General features: G+C 45.1%; 1 protein-coding gene across 3 annotated transcripts in view; it reads left to right on the top strand.

Moving 5' to 3' along the window:
* Alpk2 (alpha kinase 2) overlaps nucleotides 1-12,504 on the top strand; it is a 107,193-nt gene that overhangs the window by 16,228 nt on the left and 78,461 nt on the right. For all 3 annotated transcript variants that reach the window (XM_048363515.1, XM_048363514.1, XM_048363513.1), the window contains one exon: nucleotides 738-855. In XM_048363515.1, coding sequence (XP_048219472.1) covers nucleotides 738-855 — 118 coding nt within the window. The remainder of the gene's footprint in view (nucleotides 1-737; nucleotides 856-12,504) is intronic.

Raw genomic sequence — 12,504 nt, 5'->3', positions numbered from 1 at the left:
CCCTCTGAGGAACGCACAGGCCAATTTCTGTGACATCATCATTCATGTATGCATTATACCAGCCTGGAAAGTGTACACACCCAACTCCTTCCTCTTCAGGGGGAAAAAAAAGCCATTTTGTTCTTTTAATCCACTTTGTTCTTCTCTCCTTTGTACTGTAATGCACAACGGACTTTGAGCACTGTTAAAGTATAATATTTCAAAAAACGCAAAGTGATTTCCATGTACATATGAAATTAACATTTCAAAGGCTTTGTTCGACTTTGAAAGCAAGGTATTTGTAGGCCAGTTAATAATGTTAGGATAAATTGTTAAGTTGTGTGTCTAATGTCCTTATTATCATTTCCTACTGGATGGAAATGTACATCTCTGTTAGATTAAAAACCTGCATTTTAATATCTGTCTCCATTGAATCTGGCAATTTCAATCAGCAATAAGCACGGAGTGAAACAAAGTACGTTCCCCAAGAACATTAGTGGATGGGGGTTTGCTTTCCTATGACATCGAGAAAAGACTATTCACATCTTTGTGAATCGAGCAATAGCTCTTATGACTGGGGATAGCATTTCCATATTGTATCCCCTTCCTTTGCTCTGATACAGGCCTAGTATTTACTCAGTCACAAACTTGTCCCAGTGAGGAGAAGCTTTCCAGCCTTTTGTGCACACTCCAATTACTTATTGTCCATTCTTCTAAAAGTACTTATAATAATAAAAATAATCTTTTTTTGTCATCAGGGCAGCCTAAGCCAGAGGTAACTTGGTATAAGAACGGTCAAGCCATAGAGGAATGTGGCATCATTTCCAGCTATGAGTTCTTTGAAGATCAGTATATTCATTTGTTACAACTCTCTTGGTAAGTGACTCTGCCTCTGTGGATCATTTAGTATCATCCTATATTCTGCCATGTTCTGGTTACTGTGCTGGCTCATGTTTGCTTCTGAGGGCCTAGTTTTTCTTTTTTGTCATTTATGGGGCTTGAACTCAGGGCCTGGGCTCTGTCCCCTGAGCTTCTTTGTGCTCAAGGCTAGCTAGCACTCTACCACTTAAGCCACAATGCTACTTCCAGTTTCCAGTGGTTAATTGGAGATAAGAGTCTCACAGAGACTTTTCTGCCCAGCCTGGCTTTGAAACATGGTCCTCAGATCTCAGCCTCCTGAGTAGCTGGGATTACAGGCATGAGTCACTGGCACCGGCTGAAGGCCTGATTCTAAATGAGTTATTGGTAGCCATTAGCCAAAGCATCCGCCAGTGGCCACATCTGTCCCTGGAGTTCATGCCTGGAGATTCAACTAACTATGAATGGAAAATATTGGAACAAATAAATTACATCTGTCCTGAACATGTATAGGCTTTTTTCCTCTTGCCTTTATCTCCCAAACAATTCCCTGTAACTATTTTCATAGCGTTCACACTGTATTAGGAGGTGGAGGTAACCTAGAAATGATTAGAAGTATAAGGAAGGATGAGTGTAGGTTATATACACCATTTTATGTAAGAGACTTAGCATCTGTAGGAGTGGGAGAGTGTCCTGGAACCATCTCCCTTGGATATTGAAGAACAATTCCATTTGCTAAACCCAGTAACTAATTACATTTCTGTAACTTGCTGCCACTAATGGAGTTAAACTTAATCTAGAATTTTATTCAAGCAGTCTAGACATTTTCCTACATCAGATGAGCCTTTTATTTAATTCCATTTTCTCTGGAGAGCTAAGAGAGCATGGTAGGATCTCAGCACAGTCATTTAGCTTTTCACGAATAAAGAGGAAGGAGAAATGGCTGACTTGATCTCACTGAAAATTGGTGATGGAATGAAGACTAGAAACCCTACCTAGGGCTTTGTTTTAGGAAGTAGTTGCGGTCCAGTATAGTGGTTTCTAAGTGGTTCCCCCACCAACCCCCCCGCCGCCACCCCATCCTATAGATCCTCCAGGAACTATTTGTTTAGATGAAATCAGGATCTTAATATACAGAGAAAATGAGAACTTTTCTGTTTGAAGCTGTGTAGGGAGTCTGTATCCTTGGGTCCCCAGTATTACTGCATTGGGCACAGTGCCTTTATGTGATTCTGAGGAGCTGGAGACACTACAGAACATGGTATAAAGGGGGCTGGCAGATGTAACCATGTCCCCATAGTCCTGAATCTCAGGATAATAAGACTTGTATTTGAATTCCAGCTCTGCCATTTTCTTGCTATGTGACTTTGACCAAATATCTAACCATTTGTTTATCTGTCAAACAAAAGAGCACCTTGCCAGATGGCTCACACCTATAATCAGAGTTCCACAGAGTTCAAGAGGATCAGTGACAGCCAGTCCTCAAAACCCCATTTCAGTCAGTAGCGTTATTTTATGCAAATGCATTTCAAAGATTCCAAATGAGTTGTTAGTTATAACATGAATCTCAAATTGTTCTGTCACTGTCAACCACACTGTCAAGCAATGGACTTGCTTATAGTTCTAAGAAACACTTTTTATCTGACTGGGACTTTGGGTCATTAACTCTGAGCTCTTGGATTTCTGGATGCTTCTGTTTCTGGAAGGCCTTTAGGGTTTAACAAATCGAATCTGCAGTTTTACTTCGAGGTGAAGAGCCCTGATGCTGTATTTACCATCTTTTACCCCTTCCCTGTACCCAGTGGCTGGCTCCCTTCCCCATCCTCCTTGTGTTTTCCTCAGACCACTCTTAGCGGAGCTACACAACGCTGCTATGATCCACATGTGGCCCTCGACAAGGGGGCTTGGCAGGAAGGAGAGAGGAAAAGCCTAGAAAGTTCTAGAAGGGAGGGAAATATCAATTATAACATTGGGGTCTGCCCTGTAGCTTGAAAAGGAACTTAAGGTAGTCTGGTTTGAGAGTTGGTTGTTTTCTGTGCCAGAGGCTTTGTCTAGCCTTCTCCGCATGATCACTCTCATTATAGTACCCCTCTGCCAGACATCTGAAAATCCCGAGTTGGTAGCTGTGGACGAGGCTGGGTGGGTGATGTTCTGTGATTCCATTAAAGACATCCACAATCCTGGGGGGGAAATTGCTCAAAGCACAGATCTTACTAAGGGTACAGCTATCACCATCCACTTCACTGACAAAGGCAGGGTGTTATTTCCCACACTGAGAGAAGAATCTGAAGCCAGGGTTGGTCTGGATTTAAATCTTAGATCCATAAACTCTGTCATCCCAGGCAAGTTATTTGCTCTCTCCATGCCTGAATCTCCTCACCTGTAAGAGGGAAGTATTTATAGTATCTTTTTTCTACAGCCATTGTGGAATTTCAGCCAACACATGCAAATAATTTAGAAAAACTCAGCAATAATAACGATAATAGGAAGAATAACAGTAATAATTTTGAAACTAGAATTTTTTTTTTTTTTTTTGCCCCAGCCCCAAACTCCTGAACTTCTTCTGTTAGGTCTAGCCACTTGCTCGTATGTGCCGAATAAAGAGATATGGCGAAGGTCAGAGTATGACTTATTACGTGGCACACATGCCAATTTCCATTCAGCTTCAGCCATCTTTGGGATGTAGACATGAGCTACAGGTTTAAACAAAGCACTAGGGGAAGACAGAGAGGTATGCATAATGATTAAACATTCCCAGACCCCGCTGGGCCTGATGGATCATTATTTTAACCTGTCTTTCAAGAGCTTCAGGAGAAGCTGTTAGCATTTTATCACTTAACTGAGCAGGAACAAGCTGGCCCTATTGTTTGGCACGTGGTCCTCTTGAAATGTTCACTTTTCTATTTTGGAGCAGTTTGTACCTTTTGTCACACAATGACAAAAAAGACATTACCTGCCTGGGGGTAGTTGCCTTTTGGCACTTTTCTGGAAGCCAGAGTCACAGCAAAGTGACTTCAGGAGGGAATGTAGCTCAGATCAAAGGACATGCATATCAAATAAAGGCTGGGGTGCCTGGCTTTTATCCTGCTTTTAATTGATTCATGGGTCCATGGAGGGAGTCAGAGTTTCACCACAAAAGCAGCTGTTAAGTTACCTGTTACAATTTCATTTAATATGCTCTTTAAATATGTGTGACTGCATAGAAGTATAATTTTGGACTTGTCAAGTGGGTGGTACATGCCTGTGATCTTAGCACTTAGGAGGTCAAGGCAGGAAGATGGTGAGTTTGAGGCCAGCCTGGACCTCATGGGGAGCTAATCTAAAATAATAATAATAATAATAATAATAACAATAATAATAATTTGGACTTGATTAAAATAGGACAGTTTAGAGGTAGGCAAGATTCTGAGAGTGCCAACACTTTCCCTCTCTGCTCTTTCCTTCTTGGGAAGTAAAATGTAATTAACATATTTGCCTAAGGACTCATTGGGTGAAAATAAAGATGACTGACTGAATCTTGCTATGTCTTGGCTAAGCAGTGATGCTTTTCATCCAAGTCTGGAAAGCATTCTGTAGAGTTCATGTTCTAGGAGCTTAAGTAGGTGTAACAAGTCTTCAGGATGACGAGGCGAACTTTCCGGCACCTGAAGGCCCCCCGTGTTCCCAGCATAAGGCTACAGCAGGCTTCGATGTCATTCTTCCTGAGTACACTCAACAGGCATGCACGGTGGCAATGACTCACAGGGCCCTAAAGCCCTGCTTGAACGGGTTCTGAGGGTCTGATGAGACGTCCCTTTAGTCCCTTCCAGGAACCCACTGCCCATCATCCCAGCCCAGTTGTGACTTTGGTAATGGCTGCTCAGAGGAGTGTGGTGTGAGGACAGGCGTGGGACACTAACTCACCTCTACTTCGGGACAGGGATTTGATGGCTGATCCCACAGTGGTGCCCACTGCTCAGGGCAGGTAATAGATTGACTTGGAGGTTCCGTCAGGTGACATTGGGGCATCCAGGGAGTGGTGCACCCATGATGGAGACTAGACACAAATGGACTCTCTCAAAATGTCCCTTTCATGGATACCTCCTGGAGCCTGAGAGCAGCCCAGGAGCACTGGGGAAGTTGCTGGTCCTCTGTAATCTCAGGCACGGTCAGGTGCTTATGAGGACTGAACCGATGGGACATCTCCCTAACACAGAGGACACAGCATTCTAGCACTCAAGAGCCCTTGGCTGACACTTGCCCCGGCACTTGACAGGGTGGATGGCACTGAGCCAAAATCAGGCCTGTGAATGGACAGCAAGGGCTTTGCCCCAGCTCCTTGAGGACCGGGACAGGACTGAGAACAAGGGTTGCTTGACAGCTTGTGTCTTTGTCCTGAGCCAGCCCTAGTTTCTTCCTTTTGTGTTATCAGCCAAGGACATCTCATGAAAGTCTCTAAGTCTCATTGTCACCCATCCATACCTAGAAGCTTCTCATGACTCCGTTGAACCCTTCACTCTGGTAGAGTTCTGTGTGATAAGGCCTTGTATTCTGTGTCTCTCCCCGACATGCCTCTGGGTTCTGTCACCCTGACTTTCCTTTTCCAAAACATAGGGACTAGTGCGCATGTCTCCACATCTTACAGCATTGGCGAGTCCCAGTACCTCCCATACCAGAGCTTCTAAAACAGCAGTCAGAGTCAGTGCCTCAGCTGGACTCTCATTCACATGGAGCAAAGGCTGACACTGAGCTCTCTCCAGATGTCATCCCATTTGGAGCTCATAACCACATGGCTTGAGAGAAGGGTTAGGATTTAGGTGGTCTGATTCCACTTGTCTTAGTCAGCTTGGACTGCCCTAACAAAGCCCCCTAGACTGACTGTCCTGAACAAGACTGTATTCCTCACCACCCTGGATGGTGGGAAGTCCAAGATCAGGCCAGGGTGCAATGTGGCCAGGTTCTGGTGAGGATCTTTATCCTGGTTTGCGGAAGGCCATCTTCTCACTGGGAAAGAGAGGGGATGGGGCGAAATGAGAGCTGTTTCTAAAGGCACCAGTCCTGCCATGGGGCACTACCCACTTCACTGGAACCCAATTATTCTCCCAAATATCATCCCCAAATACCATTACATTGAGGGGTTAGAGCTTTATAACATATGAATTGGACACAGAGGACACAATTTAGCCAATCCACTTCCCCGAGCATGGAAGGTAATGGGACTGGACAGGGGCCCATTGGTTTGGAATAAGGAATTTGGAATAAGAGATAACTCTGTGGAGTTAGATGTAGATGCTTCCAGGGTTCCGTTCTGAAGCAGACTGCCTAGGTTTTCAAGTCTTGGCACCATCGCTACTACGACAGGCTACTTAACCTTTGCCTGCCTCCATTTCCATGCATATCAACTGGGAACACTATTAGTATCTACCTTGGAGGGCTGGGTGAAGATTGATTGAGGTAACACACACGAGGAAGGCTTTGTACACAGTGCCGTGTGCTCTTATCAAAGGCTAGTAAATGATAACTCTTTATCCTGAGTTCCACTGTGTAATAATTGATACACTCAAGTCATTCTTGGACATGACAGTATGAAACTGGATTCAGGATACTTGGTGGGAGTGTTTTAGAGAAGAGGCAGTCAAAAGACATCTCTGAATTCTTGATGGGAATCTTAGTGCCGACTCTAGAGCTGGTGAGGTATGACTCTTCCTTCTGCAGGTGTAAAGAAAGCAGGTGTAGGCCAGGAATATGGATATGGCAAGGCAAATTCAAAGATAGATGACACATAGGGCCCCAGACAACCATGTCATCCAAAACTTGAAGCGTGAACTCAGTTCTGAAGCATTACTAATTGAGAAATGCAAATCAGGCCTAATTACATGCTTTCCATGGCTAGCTCTCGCACATACTTCAGGCTTCTGCACAAAATCACTAATTCAGAGTCTCTGACCAGTCCTCTAAAGTACCATTGCCGGTCCCCAACATACCCTACCTTCCCTGGCTTGCTATTTTACTGAACACATGGCGTGGTGGTAAGTGAAATGTACATGTTATGTACACTATAGGTATACGTGTGTGTTACTATATAACAGACCACATATATTTAAAATATCCAGTTTGATAAGCATCAGCACAGGTTTATATCCAATGGAATCATCACAGCAATTAAGATTACAAATACACCTAGTATCCTCAAAGGGTTTCTCATAGGCTGTAATGGTACACATCTAGAATCCCAGCTATCCAAGAGGCTCAGATAAGAGGATGGTGGTTTGAAGTCAGCCCAGGCAAAAGTGGGAGACCTTCTCTGAAAAACAAAAGAAAAGCAAAAGTTCTTGCAAGGCGCTCACATGGTCGATAGAGCCCTAACAAATGTGAGACACCAAATTGAAACCCTAGAATAAAAAAACAACAACAACAATTTCATGTCCCTTAATGATCCCACCTCTCCTGCCCCCCCCCTCAGGTGACATCTAAATGTAGATCTACTTTCAGTGCTAATAGCCTTATATTTTCCAGAATTTTCTATCAGTGAGACAATAGATTGTGTTTCTTCTTCTCCACACAATTATAGGAACATCATCTATGTTGTTTGGTACATTGATAGTTCATCCCTTTCATGGTTCAATTGTGTTTTTGTATTTCAATGCTTGGATCTACTAACCTTGGTTATTCTCTTCACCTGTTGATAGACACAGGTTGTTCCTAGTCATGATGTGTATTAACTTATAACTTTGTTTATTGTGAGTCTTTGCCAATTGGCATGGAACTCATACGGAATGGAAGAGGAGGAGCTAAATCTGAGATTTAGATCTCCAGCACTAAGAATAGTGCCTATTTCCTACTCAGCATTCTGTAAAGATTTGTGGAGTGAATTACACATGCATCCAGTGCTCTTGTTCTATTCTTCTGAGGAGAGGGGAAGAACCATTTCATGGACAGCCATCTGAGCTTGGTATCTTCGTAAATGGAGGCACTGCTGTTCAAGGGCTTTAAAAGGCATTTAAAGGTTTCCTGCTGTTGATGTGGGAGAAGGCCACCGTGTTGGCTGCTCATGTCATCATTTGAGTGTCTGAGCTTCTGGTCATTTTGTGGTAATACCTTTTGTCCTTGTCAACTTCTACTTGCTGGGCTGCTGCCCCGGCAGGTGGATGTTAGTTAGAGATACTGGCTAGGGGACCCCTAATTAGCTTCCCAACATAGAGCTTCCCCCCTTGCCATGTCATGCCCTCCTGCTCTGCCCTTGGCTTGCCAATGTCTACTTGCCTAGTGGACATTAAAGATGACAGTGTGCAGAGGCACAACGAGGTGTCTTTTTTTTTTTCTCAAATTTTTATTATCAAACTGACGTACAGAGAGGTTACAGTATCATACGTTGGGCATTGGATACATTTCTTGTACTGTTTGTTGCCTTGTCCCTCATGCCTCCCTCCCTCCCCCTCTTTCCCTCCCCCCTCCCAGTTGTTCAGTTCACTTACACCAAACAGTTTTGCAAGTATTGCTTTTGTAGTTATTTCTCTTTTTTTACCCTGTGTCTCTCGAATTTGGTATTCCCTTTGAATTTCCTACTTCCAATACCAGTAAACACGGTTTCCAATATACTCTGATAAGATTACAGAGATAGTGTAGGTGCAAACATAGGAAGGTGATACAAAACATCATCAATAATAGAAACTACACATACACATAAGACGTTGAAAGTAGTTATAACTGTGATATATCACTTGTTTCCATATCATGGAGTCCATTTCATTTAGCATCATCTTATGTGTTTCTAAGGGTATAGCTATTGGGCGAGGTGTCTTTTAAGAAGACAAAGACAGTGACAACAGGCCTATGGACCGAGCAGCAGGGAGAGAGAGAAGCAATTAGATTGTGACAGGATTTTTCCTCCCTGTTGGCCGATCTCAGGGCCAGCTATTTATTTACTGGCAGTACTGGGGATAGCATCTGTGGTCTCCTGCATGAGCTGGTGAGTCAGATTTTTGAGACAGAAGGTCTTTGATTTTGCTCCTGCTCCCTGCTTGGATGCAGCAATGAGATCATTGCATTTTGTTTAAAAGCAAAAGCTTTTCATTTTGTTTTCAAAAGCAAAAAGCAACTCAACAGCCAGTTGCATGAGGGGCAACATGCAGATACTGCCTGGGAACTCAGCTCACAATGAGCAGCAAGTCAAGTTACAGGTGAGGTTTTTCTGAGTATTTAATAAGTGGACTCTCGCCTTTCCTAGGCTCATTGGTGTCACAGGGTTGGAAGGGCCTCTGACTTCTCTGCTTAATTTGTGGCCATTGGCATCAGCTTCCCCTGGGAGCTTGTTACAATGGCAGAACCCCAGACAGTCGAAGCATTTTAATGAGATCCCAGGCAATTCATGTGCATGGTTAAGTACAAGAAGTCCAGATCTAAGATTTAATTCACTCTAGGCCTAGGAACTCAAATATATACTGATGTTCAGACATCCCTGACTGCAATGGTTTTTCTTGGTCAAATTCAACGGTCTTGTCTAGTAGTTGCACTTACAGGTTGGACACGCAGGAGTCCAGAGAGATTATGAAAAGTAAGACAGATCATTCAAAATCAGGAGCCAAGCAAGTTAGAATTGTAACCCAAAGATCCTGCTTCCCAGAACCCCTAGAGTTCTTAGATGGCTCACTGCTGTGCATCCAACCAAGTCTCCTAGTTCAAAAGGAGTGGCCACAGGTTTTTGTTCAGAAGTGAAGGCCTAGTGGCTCACAAGTGGAATTCCAGCTACTTGGGAGACTGAAAACAGGAGGATCACAGTTTGAGGCTGTGGGGGGCACACCTGGAAGTCAACTAGCTGGCCCTGCCTGTTTCTCAGTCTTGGGGCCACATGTGGCTAAGATGGCGGCGCCTAACAACAACGCGCAGCTGCTACAAGTGTCTTTGGTTATAAGCCGGAGGCGGTTCTGTGGGCAGTGACGCCAGCGCTCTTCCGCCCTTGGTGGACAGCTCACCCCTCCCCTTCCTGCCGATCTTAGACCTGATTGGCTCCTGTGCCTTGTATTAGTGGCACGTACTTCCCCAATAAACGAGATCTTGCGCTGACTTGACTCCCAGGCCGTCTGATTATCCTCCGGTGAGGGAGGGCTGGGTGCGGGTGGTCTGCCGACCCTTTCTTTTCTTGGCTCATCCCGCCGGGGCGTGCCTTCTCTGTCTCTCCAGCGGGTCAGGGGAGCAAGGGGGGCTAAAAACCCCGACAACCAGGCAGAAAAGTTCACAAGACTTCAACCCATAGCTAGGCCTTCTTGTCATCCCAAGATGCATGGGAGGTTGAGAATGGGAGGATCATGGCTTCAAGTCAACCTAGGCAGAAATGTCCATGAGACTCCATCTCAACAGAGTGAGGTGTGACCTGTCTGTGGTGCATGCCTGACCTCCCAGTGACAGGAAGCCTCAAGTAAGTGGTGTAGTTCAAATGCATGCTCAGCAGGAAGTAAGACTCTAGCAAAAGTTAACGGCAAAAAAAAAAAAGGGGGGGGAGAGAGTAGGGAATGCTTGTCTAGCAACCATGAGGCCCTGAGTTCAAACCCTAATACCACCAAGAAAAAAAGTGAGGATTACTTGGAGAGCTTATAGTGTCTCAGGGACCATTCTAGACCTGGAGGATACAACAGTGAGCACAAGAGGCCCCCATTCCCTGAGATGCAGGTCATATGAAGAGTCAGGCATCAGTAAACCAGCAATGATGTCACATGGCCTGTGAAAAGGGACAAAGGAGGACAAACAGACAGAAGAAAGTAATACAGGGGGTCTTTCTGATGGGATGCTATGAGCAGAACAGAGAGGGAAAGGGTAGGAGGAGGATGTGGTTACTACCTGGGGGAGAATGTTCTTCACTGAAGGAATGAATGGTAAGGGAAGAAGTCTGGAAGTGGCTGAGTTCAAGGGGTGAGAAGAAGGGGTATTCTCAGTTGGGGCACTGTGTCAGGACTTGGAGGTTATTTTGAATGTGATGGGGACACACTGGAAGGTTGCTAAGCAGAGAAATCTGGTATCTTCTGGCTTCACATTGAAAGTGAGACTCTTTCCATCACCCACAGAGAAATGAGCACTGTGAGGAGACCCTTAAGCCAATGACACAGGAATATAGATGACACACTGGTAGCTCTGGTAGCACTGGTAGGTCCTGGATAAGGTGGCCAGAAGCAGTCAGGTCCTGGTTGTGTGTGACAGGAGTTGCTCTTCCACTGATGTGGAAGGGGATAGAATCCAGGCTCCAGGGTTGGAAGCAGAACAGTTGGGAGAATAGAATTGTGGTCTTGCCATTTTGATGTTCCCCATCCCCTTCTCTGATTCAGTCAAATATATATATACACTACCCAGGTTACCAAAATCAAATACAGTGAGAGCTGGTGCTTAACCATGGAGAAGATAAACAAAAGAAAAAAAGAAACAATTTCACATATTCCTTAAAAATAACAACGATAAACAGCTTGTTTCCGTAACTTGGCTTAGCATCACCTGCTACGACTCTCCTAATTACAAGCTTGGCTAGTGATACTTGTGTTACAGCACACTGGGACTGCCTGCTGCGGTACATCCTCCCCAGTCCAGCTCTTAGATGCTGGATCTTTTCTGTTCTGTAACCACAGTTTCATTTAGGAGGTTTTCTATCTTCACGGTGCTCCTTGAGACCAACCTGAGTTGATTGTCTATTCGGCGCTGATGGTGATATTGTTTCTAACTAGTTTGAAGTTGTTTTTCTTTTGGGGAAGAGGGGTTCGACTCTATTCACACTGGCTGCTTATCTGTCCCCTTAACTGTGATACCACATTGACTTCACAAGGCTGCTCAGAAGATTACACACAGGTGAAGAGGCAAAGCGAGCCTTCGGCTCATTTCCACGTGATGTCCTGAGCCTTTCCTGGAGCCTTCTTCTCAGCAGCTCCTGTCAGCCCACCACTCTGTCCTCAAGGTCCTCTCCCTCCACCCTAGCGCTACCTTCTGCACTCCTTTACCGGCTCCTTGCTTTACTGACCCTCCCACATGACCCGCTTATCCCAGCTCCATTACATCTGCCCGGAATGCCCTCTTCCCCCTAAGCCAGAGCTTAATCCTGCCCCACTGGGTTCAAGTTTCCTGCTGGCCTGGTTCCCTGGAGATCCAGGGCACCCTGACCTCTCCTCTCCTAACCACCGCAAGCACTCACTGCCTCAACTTGCCTTTGGGGGCTTGAGGACCCTTAAGTTTGCAAATCCCGCACAGTCCCCTATGTAACACCTGAGAGTCTGTCTCAGCAATGCTCACAGCTCCTCAGGGGAGGCCGATGGTCCACACTAACTTCTTGCTAACCTTCGTAAGTTCTATGACACGTGCCAGGAATATAGAGTGGTTCGTGTGGCATAATGGAGTCTTCCTACTCCAGTTGAGCCTCAGAAATGGAGAGCAACAGCCTTCCTTCCTTACCCTTGTCCACAGTGTAAACTGTAGAGAAGGCCTTGCAAATCATCTTCCATGCTGCTTTGCAGGGAACTAGAGTCAGACTCCCAAACCCTTCAGTATGGGTTGAGAAACATTTCCCTGCCTGGGCTCTGCTACCTCCCAGCCCATAACCATACCTCCTGGTTCACCTGAGTCAGCCTTCGTTTCCCTGCCTGGCCCCACCCTCTGCCTGTTGTCTTGGAGTGAAAATATCCCCTTTCATGTAAAGTATCTTGGTTAAACAGTAAA

The sequence above is a fragment of the Perognathus longimembris genome, chromosome 15, assembly GCF_023159225.1.
Source record: "Perognathus longimembris pacificus isolate PPM17 chromosome 15, ASM2315922v1, whole genome shotgun sequence".
NCBI classification, from domain to species: domain Eukaryota; kingdom Metazoa; phylum Chordata; class Mammalia; order Rodentia; family Heteromyidae; genus Perognathus; species Perognathus longimembris.
The sequence above is the reverse complement of the archived record's forward strand: the minus strand, read 5'-3'. Positions and strand labels throughout refer to the sequence as shown.